We start from the raw sequence: 20958 nt of genomic DNA, 5'->3' as shown, positions 1-20958 counted from the left end.
GATAACATGCTATTCATAGGACCAATTGGACATAGTAGTTGTTCAGCCAAGTTTTTGGTTTACCTTTGACTCTGGTTGAGACAGGTGTGATGAACAATTGACATTGCAGCTGGATGTAAGCAGGATTCTGTAATGAGTCTTGAAATCATTTGTTGATGTCTGGTTCCCACCGTCATTGAGTTTCAAAGCTAGTAGGCAGCCTCCTTTTAATGTATTTTATTCACTTGCGATTAAAGACAGAAGCTCTATTTAGTTAATGACAAAAACTATCTTTTCCCATAATTAGCAGCTTGGGATTTTTCAATTGTATTTGGGTGCAGTAGTTAAAATTAAGATAATTATGATTTTTGCATATGCACTGTACCTTCAGGTTTTAGCTACATCTGCCAGATTGATCAGTATGTTCTCCCTTTGATTCGCACACCCACCCTCTCTTCTGGAACATTTCAGCTGCAGCTGCCCATTGGGAATGCTGGTCCTGTTACAAAATGAGCCAATCACTGTACTGGTTGGAAGTGGCATTTGTTAAGGAAAGACACCTGAAATAAAAATGAAGCCCTGTTTTGTGAAAATGCTCCTTTTTGTACTCTCAGTACTCTGTGATGGGATTGTAGGTTGATGCTCCAGGCTTCCCATGAGTGAGTGAATGCCTGTGGCTAGTCCTAAAGCTCTTTTCTTTGTGGTTTGCCTCCAGTCCGCTGGGAAGCCCAGGCTTTCCCCCCTCCCCCAACTCTAGTGCTTTTGAACACAGAACCCCCATCCAAACTCCACATTCCAGCCCTGTGATTTCATGGTACCGGGCGTATCTCCCCCACCACGCCGCCCGGCTGCCTGCTGACTCTTGCCCGGGAACAGACGCGAACATAAACTCACTGCAGAAGAGCAGGATGCTCTCTGTATATTTTTAAGACCAAAAGTCCAGTTCTCATTTACAGGCTGTGTTTGCTTAATGGCTGCTTAAACACTGAACGGAACATTTCTTGTTGCTCTTATTTCTTGATAACATCATTCCCTCTGCGTGGACATATAAAATCACAGAAACCAGAGAATGAAAAAGATGTATTAGATCCTGTTCAGGCCTGTCCCACTGATCACGATTCCTTTTTCCCTCTGTCTGACCTCTGATGCTTTTCTCTTCTTGTTTTCTCAAGAATTAGTTTCTCCATTTCTCCTGGGGAATAAGTCCTTACTTGGACCATGGAGGGATTGATGTGGAAATATTCCTACTCCTTTTTTTTTTTTTCCAGATTGATATTTCTACTCTTCATAACTCTTTACATTAACATAAAGAGTCTCTCTTAATCCTAGGTCAAGTATTTCTGGATGGTATTTTTCTCTCTCTTCCGTTTATTAAATTCAGAGCTTGTTTTTCTGCTTTGCTTTCTCCCTTCATCAATCAGACCCTAACGCCCATTAATCATTTTTACCACACTGAAAGCTCCTTTGCTTATTCCCATATCAGGAACCCAGGGCTGGTTAAGGTCTCAAGGTACTGGAGGAAGCCTCAGTGATAGGTACTTATTCTATGCTAACTCCTCTCTCTTTCTCCCTCCATCTCTTCCTCCCTCCCTCCCTGCCCTCCCCCCCTCCCTCTTTCTCTTCTGCTCCCTGAGCCTCAGTTCTCAACTATGAAGTATTTCTAAATTATGATTTGGGGAGTTAGTCATTTGCAGGCCTATTTTGTGTGTGTGTGGTTTTAATTGGTAAGATATATTTGTTTGCAGTTACTTGGAAGATATATTTCATATTCTCAGAGTCAAAAATCTTTTAGGTCTCCTGAGTGCTTAGATCAAGTGCAACTTTGGACCTATGACATGGCATTCTACTTTAGGGCTATCTCAGGAGCAGAGAGAAAAGTGAGCAGCTATGGGGAAAACAGACCGTATTTGTAGTGTTTGGAATTCCTGGGGACGGGAAAGGCAAATATAAATAGCCTTGGCACTCACATATCTCTCTTAGGAGCTAGCAGGTATAAAGATAAGGGCTTTTTAATGTTACTTTTTTTAAAGTTCAGCTCTGTTGAGATATAGTTGATAAAGTTGTAAGATATTTAAGTGAGCATGGAGCTAATATGATATAATTGTGAAAGGATTTCCCCCATGTAGTTGAGTAACATAGCCATCATCTCACATATTTATGTTATTTGTTTGTTTTTTGTGGGTTTGTTGTTGTTGTTGTTTTAGTGAGAACATTTAACTTCTGGTCTCTTAGCAAATTGCAATTACATGACACAATGCTATCAACTACAGCCGCGGGTTTTACCTTAGACACTCACATGCTAAGTGTTTCCTGTATTGGAGGACCCACTGTACAAAGATGTTGGTTCTCCTCAAAGCAATCTATAGGCTCCACGTAATCTGATCAAAAACCCCAACAATTTTCTTTTCTCTTGGAATTTGACAAGATGATTCTAAATCATCTTGAGTAATAAGTGTAAAGGGCCAACGATGGGTAACTTCTTTTGAAGGAATAAAAAACCAAGTACGATTTATCAAAGTAAAAAGCTGAAGTATGAAAAAGTTAAGTAACTTTATCAAGAGGTAATATTAGAAATAGAGTGTAGGTTTCCAAATTTCTAGCCCAAGATCCTGCACACTTAATTCTATTAATTATATAATTAACTACATTTAATATATACACTTAATTATATAATATTGCTGATATTACATCGGCAATTATTGTTAGAGAAAACTGAATTAAGTAAATAGTAGCCTTTATCCCTAATCTATGGCCTTCATTGCCTTTACTTCAAAATGGATGAAATCGCATGAAAAACCCATGAAGTCCCTTTACTTTCCAATGAAATTTGATTCTGTGTCTGAAGTCTTTCTCACTGGATCCACAGTCATCTTTTCTTTCTGTGAACTCCCGCCTTACCCCACTATTTATCTTTCCAAACTGATCAAGGTCATGTTGCCACATTGTACTCTTATCTTTTCATAAACATATCCTCTCTCTCCAATTACATTGCATTCTCTTGGGGAATGCAAACCGTTTTGTATATGCGTCTTTGTAAGTTTTTGAGTCCAAAAAAACCCATGTTTTATTTATTTTTTTAAAATATATTTTTTATTGATTTCAATAAAAAATTGAAATCAAGGGAGAGGGAGAAAGAGATAGAAACATCAATGATGAGAGAGAATCACTGATCAGCTGCCTCTAGCACGCCCCACACTGGGGATCGAGCTGAAACCTGGACATGTGCCCTGACCGGGAATCGAACCATGACATCCTGATTCATAGTTCGATGCTCCACCACTGAGCTACGCCTGCTGGGCAAACCCCACATTTTAAATATAATTTTCTGTCCCTAATAGCACCTAACACTGTGCTTTGCACAGAGTAGGCACAAAACAAACACATAAGAATGATGACTGTCAAGATTACAGTTTAAAAAAATAAGCCTAGCCATTGTAGCTATGGTAACCTGGACATAAGATTCGTGGAGTCTACCCCAGAAGCAAATATGTCTGTTTTCCTCTGTTCCAGAAAGATGCCGTGAGGCGAGTATTCTCTGGCATTCAGCCCACAGGAACCCCCCACCTGGGCAATTACCTGGGAGCCATTGAAAGCTGGGTGAGCTTACAGAACGAGCCCGGCTCCGTGCTGTACAGCATCGTTGACCTGCACTCCATCACTGTCCCCCAAGACCCAGCGGTCCTACGCCAGAGCATCTTGGACATGACTGCGGCTCTCCTTGCCTGTGGCATAAACCCAGAGAAGAGCATCCTTTTCCAACAATCTCAGGTCAGCTTCTCAGATGGGAACCCAGAACACTTCTATTTTCAGATTCTTTTGAGGAAATTTTTGAATGGGTTTACCTAGCTCAGTTTTTAAAAAACTGGTTAGAGGTGTTTCCTCCAATGTGATTGTTTCATTTAAATGTTTTCCTTGTATTCATATCATTAAGTATCACTATAATGCAGTGGTATTTTTTCAACTTTTCCCCTACCATACATGGTCAGTGTAAAGTGCTTCATATACCAAAAGTTGCGTCTTATTAGTACTTCTGACCCTGGAATTGTTTTCTGTACTGGGTTGCATTCAAACTGATGACTTCATACTGTTGCCTAATCTCCTGGGGATCAAGGATAGAATTTAGCGACCAGTGGCTTACGTAACTCCAATGTTGCTTTATTGGGCATTGCATTTAGAAGTCCCATTGTTCATTCTTCGTATAATAGCTTTTGAAAAGATTTGAGAGAAGTAGCTGGGAAATTTGGAAGGCAATGTCCAGTGACTTGAGTCCAAGCCAGGAAAGGCTTCGAACAGAGCCAAATACTGACTCCTGTCTTCACTGCGGACGAATCTGTTTACTCTGGGACAGGAAGATAGCCTGCCTAGAGACAGGGCCCTTAAGAGATTCCCGAGCAAAAAATATGAAAATATTAAATGGATCACGTCCTCATTACATATCTGCTTTCACCTTATGGCAAAGCCCCAGCCAAGGAATGATATGTTTGGTGGCCATAAACCACCATCCCACATAGTAGCTCATCACCGTTTTAATAGTGAGAATAGAAACTGTGCTTGCCTAGTGCCCATAGAGTGCCTAGGAAGGAGTGCCTAGACATAAGTCCTTTATAATGGCCATAAAGTTTCATTTATTCGCGGGGGAGGATGGTAAGTTACTCCTGATGGTTTATTCTGAAACTGAAGGCTTTTGCTCCTGAGAGCCATTCTCATGCAGAAGTATCCTATCTAATAAAGAGGGAATATGCTAATTGACCATCACTCCGTCACAAAGATGGCTGCACCCACAGCTGAAGCCAAGTTCCCATAAGGAGCCTTAACGAGCAATCAGCAGGGACCTGAGACTATGCCCTCCCCCACCCGGCAGGGGTTGACAGGGGACCTCAGGCCGCATCCCCTGCCCTGGCCTCAGGCTGGGGGACCTCAGGCTACGCCCCCTGCCCCGGTGCCAGGCCAGGGGACCTGAGGCCATGCCCCCCGCCTGGCGGGCCTTGACGGGGGACCTCAAGGTGCGCTTCCCGTCCTGGTGCTGGGCTAGGGGACCTCAGGCTGCTCCCCCTGCCCCAGCGCCATGCTGGGGGACCTCAGACCACACCCTCTGCCCGGCGGGGCTTGATGGGGGACCTCAGGCCATGTCCCCACCTGGCGGGGCTTGACAGGGGACCTCAGTGGGGGTGGGGGCTGGCCAGGTCTGGGTCTCACGCGATTTTGAGGCACATGTGGGTGGGCTGGGACTTGACTCTGGGTCCCATGGTAAGCCCCAGACTCTGACAGGAGGAAGGTTTTCATATACATTTTACTAATTTTCTTTCATCTCTGACACTTCTATTATAGAGAAAGGGCACATAGCAATATTAAATTATTTCCTCTAACTAGTCCCCTTTTAATGTGCACGAATTTTGTGCACCAGGCCACTAGTAATCAAATAAACTAGTCTCTCTTTAGCAGCTATTATTTTAAACACCTGACCTCATGTTTGCAGTGTTCTGGAAGGTGAAAATATCATCATAGTTTGCCAGAAGCCAATTCCAGTATGTCATAATTGCAAGAGTTTTATCGAAAGGTTGATGGAACTTGGGGACTCAACAAGGGCTGAGTCACATATGTTATCGCCTGCTGGGAATGGCTAAAGGCATTTCCCAAAACCTGAAAAGGATGATTGCTTGCTGCCAGACAGCTCAGGGCATCTCAGTCTACATGTTATTGCCTCCTGTTGGCCAAACACCTGAACAGCCGAAAGCAATTCCCCAATCTGACAATGGATTCTGTACCTAACCCTGGCCTTTGATGTGTATATCTCCACCTTGCCTTAGGACAAATTGTTTTAATAAAAAGCAAGGGGTCCTGAGACAAGGAGAACTTAGTTTCTTCAGCCAAGTTCCTCTGCCCCCCCAAATGCCTTTCAAAATTATGTTTCGTCTCTGGACTCTATTAATTTACACACAGCCCCTTCTCCAGGTTTCCTGAACCCTTCTAGATGCCAGATCAAGACCGCCAGCGTTAATAGTTGTTCATATTTTATGTCTTGCAATATACAAATCAACAATTAACAACTGTTTTCATCAACCTATGGAGTCTCCAATAGTTGGGGATTGGAAAGAAAATGCTCATAGCATTTTTAGATCTAGGAAAAAATATTGAAAGCAATCTTTATTAGATAGCTAACCTTTTTAAGATTTATGAAGCCTTTTCATGTATATGATCTCTCTTTTCATCCTCAAAATAGCATATAAGTCAGGCATTACTGTTCTTTCACAGATGAATAAATTAAGGTATGAGAAGAGTAAATAAATTAGAAAATACACTTAAATCCATCTCTGAGGGGTTCCTCATACTTAGTAAAATGCTTAACAAATATATCTTCTTAATTAGCTACCTGAGGTCATACAGCTAGAAGGTGGCAAATCCAGGACTTTTGTTCTCCCCAAGGTACCACTTCTGGAAGATACACTCATGGGAAGAACCTTATTCTGCCTCCACCAGCCCTTTGCCTCAGGAGCTGATTGCACACGGGCAGTGGAGAGGCAGACTGACCTCAAGGCCGTCATTATTTCTTGCCTGGACAATTAATTACCCTTTTACTCCTGTGTCAGTCTCAGAAATGGATAGTCCATTTCCCACACTGTCGCATGGTCATCTTTCTACTTAAAATGCATCGGCACCTCCCTTCCACCCTCGGGGTGAAACTCTAAACTCAGTTTAAGGAGAGCCCTTAGAATGAGGCCCCAAGAACACCACGCCAGTGTTTCTTCCACTCCACCACTTTCAGTCATCAGATTTTTTGTGTTCCTTCAGGCGATCTGATTAACTTTCACCAATAACTCCGTAGAGCAGAAACTGGAGTCTTTTCTCTGGTTTTATTTTTAGAAAATTTGATAAATCAATTCTTATAAAACATAACTTAGAGACCAGTTGTTTACATTCTAACAAGGATTTTGTTAGTTCCTTTATGTTGGGAATTTCACAGTGCATTTAATTGATCATTAAATATGTCACAGAGAAAACAGAAATTTAGAGTACAATTGTACTTAAAAGTGTTGGAAGCCAATGCCAGTTAAAATTAGTTATACCTGATGAACAAAAAATAGAACTAGAGACACAGAAGCATCGAACAGACTGTCCAACCTACGAGGGAAGGCAGGGGGTAAGGTGGTAAAAGATCACCAAAGGACCTGTATGTATGCATATGAGCAAAACCAATGGACACAGACAGCAGCGGGGTGAGGGCATGTGCTGGGGGGTGGGAGGGGCTGAGGAGAGGTCAATGGGGGAAAAAGGAGACTCATGTAATACTTTAAACAATAAAGAATTTAAATTTAGAAAAAATTAGTTATATATATATATTCCTCCCCCCCGCACCCTCCCCCACACGCAGTTATTTACAAGTAAAATTAAGAATATTTGAAATTGTGAATTAGAGGAAAACATTTTTGTTTTAGATAATGTACCCTTTTCACGTATGTCTGTTGTGTTAGGCAGAGTGCTTCCAGCTAAACAGAAAGGCTCGTTCCCCAGGTGCTACTGTTGTCTTCGGAGTAAGCTCTAGTAACATTTGAAGTAGGAAAGAATTTAGCTAGGTTATAATGCTGATTTTACCAATAATTTTCATCTCCAATCCTTTGCATTCTTTCTCAGCGGTCTGACTGGAACAATTTAGGCTTATTGAAGATTTTTCTCATTATTTTCCTTTTCTTTCTCTCCCACTGGCCTCTAGTCATGGTGCTTCCCCGAAAATATGTTTGCCATATGTGGGGACTGTACAGTCTCTCTGAAAGGTGTGTGTGTGTGTGTGTGTGTGTGTGTGTGTGTGTGTGTGTGTGTGTGAGAGAGAGAGAGAGAGAGAGAGAGAGAGAGAGAGAGAGAGAGAGAGACTGTCTGTGTGTGTTTGGCAGAGGTTTTCATCCCAATGCCAAAGTCAATGGTCTTTTATTTCCAGCATGCTCGAGTGCAGATCCAATCTGATTCCCACAGCTGTCTGTGAGGTGTGTGTCTCCACATCTTCAGCTGTTACTCTCCTTGCAGTGAATCACCCTGCAGATGGAAAATAAAAGCTGGAGACCGTAGCTTGCGGCATGCCTTCCTGCAAGGCCAGGAGCAAAGGACAGTTTCGACCATGAGACGTCATGTTACACAGGGTCCAAACCGGCCAGGGAAGAGTAGAGGGAGGAGAACGGAATCTGCGGCTTTGGAATGTGGCCTCATTCGCTAAAGAGTCATGTTGTGTTTCCCAGGAAATTAAAATCAATAATAATAAAGGAAAGGGAGCTACAGGGGAATCAGTTTCTGAATGAAGGCCCGTGGAACGGACTACATGAATCTTGGCTCGCTGAATACAAACAAAAGTTATGCCTGCACCATGGCCTCTTATCTGAGAGGTGTAACGCTGTGGCCTAACCTTGGACAGAGAATCTCTTGTGTTTTCACTGGTCCTAGTAATAGTGGAAGCATATCTGAGTACTGATTTGACCTCTCAAGTGGTTAGACCACCAATAACAGGTGCATGTTCAACTCATAACTGAAAAGAAGCAAACAAACATCTGACAGATGGATGGACTTGAGGGACCTATTTGTAAAACGGGCATCATCTCCCAAGTTTCCAGGGAGCGGCAAAGGATCTAAATGGCCCATGGCATAAATAAGAATAGCCAAACGCCTCATGTTATTTCCTTCTCTAGGAAGTTTGCAGGTAGTACCACTTTTCCCCCATATCTATGCTCCTGTGTGACTTGATGAGCAAGTTGTAGTGTTTGCATCTCCTCCATTCTGGGCCACAAGCCTGAACCTCACTGTGACACACTGGGCAAAGTACTCAAGCTCTCTGAGCCCCCTTTTTATGTCTATAATGGGATATTTAAACAATATGATGTATAATACCTAGCAGATGATAACTTCCTCTCATCCTACCATACTACGCACATACTGCCCACAACCCAGGCTCCTTGATTTATTTATGGGTGGAGTGGAATTGGAAGATGGAACGGGGGGCGTGTGTCAAATTAATAACAGTGCCTCTCTTTCTACTCAATAATAAAAATATTTTTAAAAGAGTTTGTTGTTTGTTTTGAATACTCAGAAAAATATAGTTTTTATTTGCACTTTCCCAGTGATGACTGATGTTGAGCATCTTTTCTTTGCTTGTTGGCCATTTCTATTACTTCACTGGAGTAATGTCTGTTCAAGTCCTTTGCCCATTTTTTAATCAGGTTGTTTGTTTTTTTGTTTTGAGTCATAGGAGTTCTTTGTTTATTCTAACTCTCTTGCTCTTTTTCCTTCTAACTTGAGAATAGCATGTTCTAGATGGGGGTACTTCTTCAATCTGGGTCCTGGAATGAGAAGGTGTATAAAGCAGAGTTATACTAGCCTGTAACTACCAGTATGTAATGTGAATGAGAAAGAAACCATTGTGGTAAGCCACTTATATTTGGGGTTGCTACCCAGCATAGTCTAATGCTATAGATAAAAAATACACAAGTACACACATATACACAACAAGCAATGGAATTTAGATGGAGGTGGCTTTTAAGTCAGGAGCAGACTGATAGAAGTTGTTTATTCAGCTTTGGAAGTATAGAACTAAGAAAAAATATAGAAAAATCCATATGTGTGCTGAGGGATGTTCATTGGTGAACATAAGTACTGACGGGAGGCAGACTAGTTGAAGGGAGTGAATGAGAGTTTATCATTGATAACAGAGCTCTTTTAATTAAAATCAGATCCCCAAACAAGGTTCCTGTTAAGGGGATTTGTCATGGGCATGATAAGAGTCTAATAAAAATAACTTAGCATGAAATTACTAGTTTCTGAGAGGAAATGGTAATTGGGAATTTGTGAGTCCGAACGGTTTTCCAGGTGTCCTAACCAAAACAGGACCTGATTCCTGGGAAGATAACATTTATGGGAAATAGTAAAATTCCAAGGGACACTGAGGTTATCTTAGACATTTGATCCAGTATTAACTGAACCAATTAATTGCTTAAATGGGTTTGATACCTAGCAACTATATCTTTTGAAATCATGCTATTCTGTATGCTTTTTGTTAATTGAATATTTTGGAAAAATTTTTTAAATGCATAAAATAGTATAACAAACATTCATGTTCCCAATACCAAGGATGAATATTGTTAACATTTTGTTATATTTGCTTGACTTCCTTACATTAAAATACTAGAGGCCCGAAGCACGAAATTCGCTCAAGGGGCTTGGCCCTCACAGCCATGGTGGCTTGCCTCGGCTCTTGCAGCCCTGGCTTCGTTCTGAAGGTCGTTCAGCTATCTAGTCTAATTAGCATATTATGCTTTTATTATTATAGATAATTACAAGGTTGAGAGCCCCTTTAATTCTTTTCCTTGCCTATTCCTTTTGCCCCTCTTCCCTGCATCCCTTTTCTCTATCCCAAGGCAACCAAAATCCTAGATTTGATGTGTATCAATCTAGTCAGTTTTTCATACCTTTTTTTGCGTACAGTTCTATAAATAATATAGAATATGTTGATTTGTGTGTTTTTTAATTACATAAGTGGTGTCACATTGTAGTACCTTTTTGAAATTTTATTTTTTCACACAGCACTATGTTTTTGTGATATTTGTTTATACACACAAATCTAGCTCATTTCCTCTATTTGTTGTATAATATGCCATTATATAAATATGCTATATTTTATTTAGACATCCCCGTGCAGGATTTTGAGCAGAGAAGTGACATGGTGTATGTTTTAAGGGGTCAATTAGGCTGCTATGTTAAGAATAGACAGTTTGGGAGCTAGTGTGGAAGCAGGGAGACCAGTTAGGAAGGAATCTAGCTGAGATTTGATGGTACTTTAGACCAGAGGGGTAGCGGCAGCAGTGGTAAAAACTGGTAAGATTCTGAAGATATTTTGAAGGTAGACGCAACAAGATTGGCAGGTGGGTTAGATACAGAGTATGAGAAAAAGAGGAGTTTTTACCTAAGTAACTGCAAAGATGAAGTTGCCACCAACAAAGATGACAGCTGTGGATAGAGCAGGTTTGGGATGGACGATCAGGAGTTTGGTTTTGGAAGTGTTGAGTTGGAGATGCCATTAGATAGCCACAGAAAGATGCTGAGTAGATAGTTGGATATATGAGTCTGGAGTTCAGTGAAGTGGTCTGGCTGGAGTTATGAATTTAGAAGTCATCAGTTATACAGCTTGCATTTGCAGCCATGAGATGAGATGAAATTGCAGAGTGAGTGCCAAAAAGAATGGGAATAAAGAAATAAGGACTAAAACCTGGGTGCCTGCAATCATACGAGGTCAGGGAGATGAGTGGGAACCACACAAAGAGACTGAGAAGAGAAACTATTGAGATAATGAGATAGGGAGAAGAACCAGGAATGCAGTATCTGGGAGCCAAGTCAAGAAAATGAATCATGGTGGAAGAAGTCATCAGTTGTGTCAAATGTTGCTAAATATGTCAAGTCGATGATAGCTTGATACCATCTCCATTGCCGACAGTGATGAGTGGTCATGGCATGGTAGAGGTGAAAACCTGGTTGGAATGGGTTTAAGGAGAAGGGGAGTCTCACCAAACACACTGGCAACTCTGGCATCTCTCCGCCACTGAATTGTCTTGGCACCCTTGTTGAAAATCAGTTGACCATAGATGTATAGATTTATTTCTGGACTTTAAATTATATTCCATTGATCTATGTATTCTAGCCTTATACTAGTACTACTTTGTCCAGATTATTGTGGTATTATTGATTGATTTTTGGATATTAAACCAAGCATGCATTTATGGAATAAATCCTACTTGCTCAGATTGTATCATTTTTTATATATGTTGCTGGATTCATCTGTTAGCATTTTGGTGAGGATTTTTGCATCTGTACTCACAAGGGGCATTGATCTACAGTTTTCTTTTGTTGTGATGTTGTTGCCTGCTTTTGTATCAAGGTAATACTGGCCTCTTAGAATGAGTAGGACGTGTGCCCTCCTTTTTCATTTTCTGGAAGAGATTAGTGAAGAATTGGTATTAACTTTTTAACCGTTAGAATTCACTAATGAAATCACCCCACACCTATGGTTCATTGTTATGGTTTGTTTAGTGATTTTTTGCAGTCATTCTATAGTCTGTTTTCATTGGCATGTTTGGCCACCATAGTCTCTGCTGGGTTAGCTTGTGCTCAAGTACGGATTGAACAGAAATTTCCAAATGCCTTGATCCTATACTTTGAATCCTTGGCTGAGGGGCTTACACGGGGCCGTAAAGTGAGACAGAGGTGAGCGAGTAGGGGTTTCTCAGGTCTTTGCTGGACATGTGCATAGCCCTGCACATGCATGTGGCCTTCCAGATGTCCGGGAATATGTCAGGTCTTTTCAAAGCACTCAATGGGCATATCATTTTTGCTGCTTTTCTCTTTAGGTTGCTTGACCAGCCTCTTGTTTTCCCCTGCTGGTATTAGCACCTCAGGCTAATTAGCACCTCAGGCTAAGTTGCAATATTAAGTCTTTGCTGCTGATTATTTCTGAAAAACGTCCTAGGGATGGGGTTTTCCCAACAGAGTGAAATAACAGCAAACTCTGCACATGGGGCTTTTCCAGGGAGCTGTCAGACAGGTCCAGTAGTGACAGTTCTCTGGAGATGGGCCTTTATGAGGCACTCCCAACCCAGTCATCCCCTTCCTGTGACAGCTAGGCTGCTGGTTTCCATGGCTACCACCGACCTGGAGAGAGGTGGATGGGAATAGGGTGAGTTAAAATGCCACAAAGCTCTTTGATTTTACTGAGATGCAGATATTTTTGTTAAAAAAATACTCTTCAGATTATTGCCACCGTGGGTTAACTTCCAGAGTTAGAAAAAGTTGACTTTGACAATTTTTGCTAGTGTTCTCATTGCTTTTGTGAAGGTGCAGATTTTCAGGGGTTACTCGGCTATTCCAGAAGTCCCTCCACCTTGCTTTAAACAACAACAAGGTTTTCATTTATTTTATTCAAGACCACTGTAGTTGGATTTACTAGCCTCTTACCTATTGTCACAAACTGAACACACCCATGCGACTCACACCCAGAATGCTCTTCCTGCCCTTTCTAGCCGCTAACTATCCCTCTCCCAAGATAACATTTTTGAAATTAATATCATTTGAATTATTTAGCACATACTGTATGGTGTATGGCTTCTTTCACTCAACATTGTGTTTCTGAGATTGACTTGTGTTGTTGAATGCAATTGTTCATTCTCATTGCTGTAACATTCCATTGTATGAATATACCATAAGTTATCCATTCTACATAGGTGGACATTTGGAATGCTTACAGTTGGGGCTGTCACATTTTATTCTTGTACATATATTTTTGAGAACACTCCTGTTAGATATATACCTAGAAATGGACTGCCTTGCTCAAATGTTATATAAATGTTGAGTGTTAGTGGATACAGTTTTTAAAGTTGATGTACTACCAGTTTACATCCCACAGCAGTATATGAGAGTTCTACTTACTTAATATCCTTGCCATACTTGGTATTATTCAGCCTTTTCACTCTAATCATTCTGATGTGTACGTAGTGCTATCACAGTGATACCACTTTAATTTGCATGTAATGCATTTGGCCAATTTTCATGGGGTGTTCTGCTTTTCTTTTATGAATTTGTAGTTTTTTATGAAATCTGTATACCAATATATTCTACATAGACTTGCATATATCACCTCCTACTCTGTAACTTGCCTTTTCCCCTCTTTAAATGGTGGCGTTGGATAAAAAAAGTTGTCAATTTTTATGTGATTTAATTTATCCAGATTTTTGCTTTGTGATTAGTACTTTTTGGATCCTGTTAAAAAAATCTTTATGGGCCAAAGAAAATTAAAGATGCAACTGATTTAATTTTTCTGCAAAAAATTTTAAAGACCTATCATTTAGGCAGAACACTTTCGTCTATGAAGAATAGCAATGTTTCCCAAAGAGTGTATTTTACAAATGATTGCCCTTTTTAATTCACAAAAACATCCCCAAGACATCAAGCCTTATATAACTCTATTCCAAAAGATCTTTTGTTCTTTCCTATCAAACCCAGCAATTCCGTTGAGTATATTCCTTATCCCATTTGTTTCTAATCACCCTGTCTTCTATTTTCAGAGATAATAGAGCCCATTAGATGTGAAGTCCTCTAACTTTCTGCTCTCTGATTCTATCCCACAAGATATAACCTCATCTTATATTTATTTCCCCTCCTGTTTCTCTGGAAGATGTTCTGAAAAGTAGGTCTGTCCTTAGTTAAAAAATAAAACAAAATTTTATTCTCTAAACCCTACTGGTTATTGCCATCTCTATCCTTCCTTTAAAAAATGTTTCAGCCTGGCCAGTGTGGCTCAGTTGGTTGAGCGTTGTCCTATGCACCGAGAGGTCGCCAATTCGATTCTCAGTCATGGCACATGCCTGGGTTGAGGGCTTGATCCCCAGTAGGAGGTGTGCAGGAAGCAGCCGATCAATGATTCTCTCTCATCCATGTTTCTCTCTCTTCCTCTCCTTTCCTCTCTTTATAAAATCAATAAAAACATTTTTTAAAAGAAAGACATCTGGTAAAATTGCATAGAACTAAGTATACCCACACAATGAGTGCGTGTAAAACTGGTGAAATCTAAATAGGGTGGATGGATTGTGTCAAATTCATTTTCCTGGTTGTGATAGTGTACTATAGTTAGGCAAGATGTTGCCATTGGGGGAAACCAGGTGAAGGGTATACTGGATCTCTCTGTATTACTTCTTACAACTATATGTGAATCATCTCAAGATAAAAAGTTAAAACAAAAAAAAAAAGTCTTCCTATAAAGTATCCATAAAAAGAACTACCATTTATTGAATGCTTACTGTGTGCTAGATACTGTTCTAAGCCCTGTCAGGTGGATATTATCATTAACCTCCTTTTCTAAATGACAAAACTGAGGCACAGAGCGGTTAAGTCACTTACACAGGGTCCCCAGCTAATAAGTGGCAGAACTTGCTTTATGATCCTGGCAGCCTCACTCCAAAGAGAGAGTTCTTAACCACTCTGCCATACTCCTTGTACATCTGCCTTCAGGTCCTGCCGCATACTCACACTTCAACCGACCTCTCTGTACTTTAGCTTCCAGTCACTCCCTTGCAACTGCTTTTGCCTGGATTACCAAGTCTGTTGTTAACTCTGATGGATTCTTTCTGGTCCTCTCCATTCTTTCTGCGGCCTTTGATATTGCTCATACATTCAAGTATTTATTGAGCACCTACATTGTGTCAGACTCTTGTTTAACAGCAGCAAACAATATAGGCAGAACTGCTCTGACGAACGCATGTGTCTTCACTGTTATGATTAGGGGGTCAGAACTTCAGTCAGTACTGGCTTGTTTGTGGATGGCCACCTTATCGGTCCAGGCTTTTGTTTTTCTGTGGCTAAAACATTATATTATTATTTTGTGGTTTCACAACATAACTCAAAACAGACTATATTTAAATACCATTTTCACTTTTCTCCAGATAAAAATCTAAACCTTTCCAAGCAGTTGTCTTGAATATGAGTAAATTAAAAGAACCAAGTCCTGAAGAGCACTACCCTTCTTATTTCATTAGTAATAATAAATTGTGAAAATCAATTCTTTGACTTTTTACCTACATTTTTATGTCTAAGATATAATTTGGATTACTTTCCTGCCCCCTTATTTGGAAACACCAGGAAGATTTCTGCAGAATATGAAAGTCTCATTCCATATGTCCACATAAAAAGCTACTCCAAGGGAAATACTTGACTTCTTGGAGACCTGGTGCTAGCTTTTTGCGTATCGCCCAAGCTGAGCACATGAGCCGGGACTGAAGGAGAGGGGTCATCTTGTCTCTTTCCTCACGCCCATTGTTATTTTCTGTGCTGTCATTTCTTTCCCCAGTTCAGTAAAGAAGAAACAGAAATCCTCTCCAACTTCATGCCAGAAAACAAGCTCTTGTATTACTTCTAATGGGAATGTGTTTTGCTTGATGATTAAAAGCAACCAGAATCCTCTTGCTTCCATCCAGCCTCACTGTTTCTGCCTGATAGCTGTTTGTTTACGGCAGCGGCAGCAGTTAGCAATTTGCAGGGACAGTGCTGTCAAAGTCGCTGCCTCAGTGAAGCCTGAATGGTTCTTGGAAGAAAGATGACAGATTCAGCCCAGCAACTTGCAAAACTTGAAAAGCGATTCCTTGTCAAATACGTGAAAAACAACTCTTCCCTCTCCATGACTTGAGGGGAAAAATGAGAAACTAGCTTACGCCAGATGGCGATTCCTTGCTAGTAAAATAGGCCTGTGCTGATTCAGCCCCATTCCTTCATGTTCCTTTTGCAAAACCCACAAAGAACACATTTGGGGCCACTTTTCAGAGTTGGCAACGGTCTCTGCTTTTGAAGGAAATCATATGGACACAAATAAAGCCACAATGGATGAAGGGCTCGGAATCCCCGGGGTCCAGAAACAAGATGCATGGGCCTTAAATTCCAGGTCATCAGTTAGAACCTGGCCTGGGCCCAGGAATCATCCCAATTGTAACCAGGTTTGGTTACTTGATTAAATTTGGTTGCAACAAAAACAAATTGGGAAAATGTTATATTTTCTTATTGACTAGACCTTTTTTTAAAAAAATCCTTACCTGAGGACATGCTTTCATTGATTTTTAGAGAGAGAGGGAGAGAGAAAACCATTGATGTGAGAAACATGGATTGGCTGCCCCCTGTTCACACCCCAACCAGAGATCAAACCTGCAACCTTTATGTGCATGGAAAACAGTCCTACCAACTGAGCCACCCGACCAGGGCTAGACCTCTTCTTTTACAACAAGAGAAAAAAAGAAGGAAGAGGAGGGACAATAGAAATTATAGTTTGGGATGATAAAGTGATTCCTAAATTTCAAATTATTCTAGGTCTAAAGGATCAATCTTTAAGTCCAGTACCTTTCTCTACCATTTACATGTAAGGTATCATAGCTGCTTTCATATATTTATTTTATTTTTTAAAAAATATTTTTTTATTAATTTTAGAGACAGGAAGGGAGAGGGAAAGAGAGAGAAACATCGATGCAAGAAACATCCATCAGCTGCCTCCTGCATGCCCCCTACTGGGGTTGAGCCCACAACCTGTGCATGTGCCCTGATAGGGGATGGAGCTGGTGACCTTTTGGTGCACGGGATGACCTCAACCCACGGAGCCACTGCCAGGGTGCTTTCAGAGAGTTAGCATTTCCACTGGATTTGAACCTGTGTGTGTGTGTGTGTGTGTGTGTGTGTGTTTCTTAATAACGTTGGCTTTTTAAAGATGGAACAGATGTCTCAGGACTTAATGAAATCCTCTCAAAACAGTCTTGCTAGGGATGTTGTAAAGAGGATTTAAACACTATACTAGCAATCATATTGTTTGGTTTTGAAGATTTCTCCTTCACCTAAAATTCTGTGCAAGTCCCCTTCACCTGTCCTTTTTCAAAATTACCTTGATTTGGGGTATTTTCAGCCATTTAAGGTGATACCTGTCGTCTGTTTAGTTTTTTTCATGAATGTAAGGAAGTATTGACCACCTTTGTTAATGTTCTATTTTATTTCTTTAGGTGGCTGAACACACACAATTAAGTTGGATCCTTACCTGCATGGTCAGACTACCCCGATTACAACATTTACACCAGTGGAAGGTAAATGCCAGTAATCTGATTAACAAACAGAAAGGAGTTCAAGGTCCGAATTACAGCTCCCCACTCCCAACTCCTCCCCCCCCCCCACCCCGCCCTGCTTATTTTTGTAGTTGGCTCTGGGAATCCCAAGTTTACTGCCTTCCTGGTCTGCTACTCACTAGTGACTAGAAAAGCTGTGTTTAAACTCTGTGTCTCAGGGTATTAAATGGAAACGAAAAGGGTTCTCTAAGATTCCTTCCAACTTAAAAACTGTATCAAAATATCCAACGTACTTGATTTGATCTGTGTATGGCTGAATCACAGGGCCCTTTGGATAAACTTGGTAATGACCTTGAAGCTACCACATTGTACTTAACAATCACAATTTCTGGATTACCGGACTCTAAAGTTATCCCATCGGCACTGGAATTACCTGGCAGTGAGGCAAGAATGTTTCCATTGTGGGGGGAAGAGACAGCCTATTTTATTTAACATTTAAACAAGTCGAGTCCAGGCAGCAGCTCAAACCCACAGATAAACTAAGGCTGCACTTTTTCTTAGAAGTTTAACTAAGAAAGGTGAATTGGATAATTCATAGAACTTTACTTCCATTTATTTTTGCAGTTGGATAACCCAAGGGCAGATAGCCCCTGACTCTGTCAAGGCTAATTCCAGTTTCAAGCTGCTCTCCAGCAAGATGGTTCAGCAGCCTCTGTGTCCGCTGCAGAGATACGCAGACGGAGCTTAGAGAAGATATTGATAATGCTGCAGCGTCATTACCTGACAAGCGTTACCAACAAAACTGTGTAATGCTTTGGTTTTAGGCCAGGCTTTTCCTGGTTGATTGTAAGCCCTCCAGCACCCAATGGAATGCTGAAACCCTCTTTTTAAGAACTGAATACTAATTTCATGGGAGACGTCCCCACTCTAAACTAGTGTCTAAGGGCCTCCTGATAACACATCACTAGTGAATGTCCTGTTGACATCCTGGAGAAGCCTTCCCACGAGCCTGCAATGCCTGGTTTGTGGGGAAAACATGGATTTCAAGTGCCAGCCTTCACCTAGAGCAGTGGTTGGCAAACTCATTGGTCAAAGAGCCGCAGTTTGCCCACCACTGACCTAGAGCACGTTACTGCCTTCCGTGGTCATCTCTTCGTGAACAAATATCTGTGATGCTCCTGCAAGTCTCCTGCCACGCTAGGTGCTGAGCCACAGCAGTCAACAGGCAAGTGGACACAGCCCCTTTCATGAGGCTTGTAGTTTGTTCGAGAAAAGGCAATTAACCCAGTACTCAGAAAGTGTGAAAGGGCCCACCAGCGTGGCTCAGTGTTGAGCGTCGACCTGTGAACCAGGAGGTCATGGTTCAATTCCTGGTCAGGGCACATGTCCTGGTTGCAGACTGTCTCCAGTAGGGGGCGTGCAGGAAGCAGCCGATCAATGATGCTCATCATCGCTGTTTCTCTCTCTCCCTCTCCCTTCCTCTCTGAAATCAATAATAAATAAATAAATAAATATATATATAGAAAGTGTGAAAGACAAAAAGGAAAGTTTCCAGTGCTGTGGCCAGATCTAAGAGCTCCTACCTTGGTTTTGATTGGCACAGTGAGGGGTGGGACCAGAGGCTAGAAAGGTGGGCTCAGAGCTGCTGAGGTCAGGGTTATTTGGAGGATTAATGAGATAATACAGATGTAAAGCATCTGGGGTTGATAATAGGCACTCAATAAATATTAGTGCTCTCCACATCTTTCCCTTTTCTTTGTAATTTCAAGATTCAGTATTCTAATATTAAAAGACTATAAATCTAAAGTAGTGACAATTTTAAACAACTGAGTTCTTTTCCCATTTGCTCATTTCCAAATTAAACTTTCATTATCTTTACCCAGTGATCATTGCCAACTGGCGTTTATCATGGACTTTGTAAGAAGGAGATACACTGAAGTTCAAACTTTCAAATTTTCTCTGAGTGTCCTATATAGCATTAGTTGCTGTAAGCAAGAAACTCCTGCTTACAGTTAAGTTGAACAGTAACCAGAACTGAATTATGAGCGAGAAGCTTTTGCCTTTCAGACCCCGACTCAAGGGGTGTGTTTGCACGTTGGTGGGGGAAGCCCGAGTTGTGGGCCTTGTTGAGCTTGGTCCTTGGGATCATGCTAGTCCATGCATTTAGTTGTTCAGTTTATTCAGAAATAATAGGACCTCTGAGGAGTGATTATTATTAACTAATCAAATGAGATTTATCTACACACCAAAATACCTATTTATCATTTTACATGTAATGATATGCAATTACCAGTGAACTACACCACAGTGCTCCCTGCTAATAAGTAGCCCTACTCAGAGAACCAAGTTACCCATCAGCACTATTGAACCGCAGGAGGGAGCTGGTATTACTAGGGCTCATATTCAGTGGGTACAAACTAGTAATTTATAGCTGGCACCCTTTGCTCACCAGTTATTAAATATTTCTGATGTCACCTCTGGTGTTTCCATCAGCTTCCCCATTAAGGATATATTCTGGTCTATGCAATTTGTCCAGTTCATTGGAATCACTTTACTCTCACTGCTGTAGCACATAAAGATCAATGCAGGTAATTAGGATTGGGAGATTAAAATTTCTCTTCATTTTATTTTTTAAATGCCATGATTTTCTTTGTAGTTGTTTCCTTAAATGCAGTATTTTAAAATTGATTTTAGAGAGAAAGGGAGAGGGAGATAGAAACATCAATTTTGAGAGAGAATCATTGATTGGCTGCCTCCTGCATGCCCCCTAACTGGGGATCAAGCCCGCTACCCGGGCATGTGCCCTTGACCCGAATCGAACCTGGTACCCTTCAGTCCACAGGCTGACACTTTATCCACTGAGCCAAACCGGGTAGGGTCTGCAACCCAAGTATGTGACCTGACTGGGAATCTAACTGTGACCTGGTTCATAGGCTGACACTCAACCACTGAGCAACACCAGTCAGGCTTAAATGTAATTTTAAGGAAACAGTCCAGTTTTGTTAACAGCACAGTGTGAGACTTTTGGGGAGGTTTCCCCGGATAAACAATAGGCATTTGATGTTAACTCATGTTAATTTATAGACATTTAATTTCATGACATTTTCTGCCCTTAACTGTGAAATCGGGAAGTATCTGATTTGGAACCTTGAACACTCTTATGCCCTTGCTTTAATAAAATGGATGGGAAATAGTGGCAGTGGTGGAGTGGACTCACCTTGTTCCTGCCTAAGCCTGGGGCATGAAGACAAGCCACCAGAAGATCGCTAGAGTTGCTAGAAGGAACTGAGATGTAATGTCATTGCAGGCGCCTTTAGATTACCCTTTGCTTGCTTTAAAGATTTCTTAATTTACAGTATAATTAGGTTCATGT

General features: G+C 41.1%; 1 protein-coding gene across 2 annotated transcripts in view; it reads left to right on the top strand.

Annotated features, from left to right (window-relative positions):
• Positions 1-20958, top strand: part of WARS2 (tryptophanyl tRNA synthetase 2, mitochondrial) — a 66135-nt gene that overhangs the window by 27699 nt on the left and 17478 nt on the right. Inside the window, exons 2-3 of one of the 2 annotated variants that reach the window (XM_080647999.1) lie at positions 3490-3747; positions 17526-17606. In XM_080647999.1, the coding sequence (XP_080504125.1) occupies positions 3490-3747; positions 17526-17606 (339 nt within the window). The remainder of the gene's footprint in view (positions 1-3489; positions 3748-17525; positions 17607-20958) is intronic. The other variant, XM_080648000.1, reaches the window with a different exon arrangement.

The sequence above is a fragment of the Plecotus auritus genome (genome assembly GCF_963455305.1).
Source record: "Plecotus auritus genome assembly, chromosome: 12".
In the NCBI taxonomy this organism is placed as follows: Eukaryota; Metazoa; Chordata; class Mammalia; order Chiroptera; family Vespertilionidae; genus Plecotus; species Plecotus auritus.
Note: the sequence above shows the minus strand (reverse complement) of the source record. Positions and strands in the feature narration are given on the sequence as shown.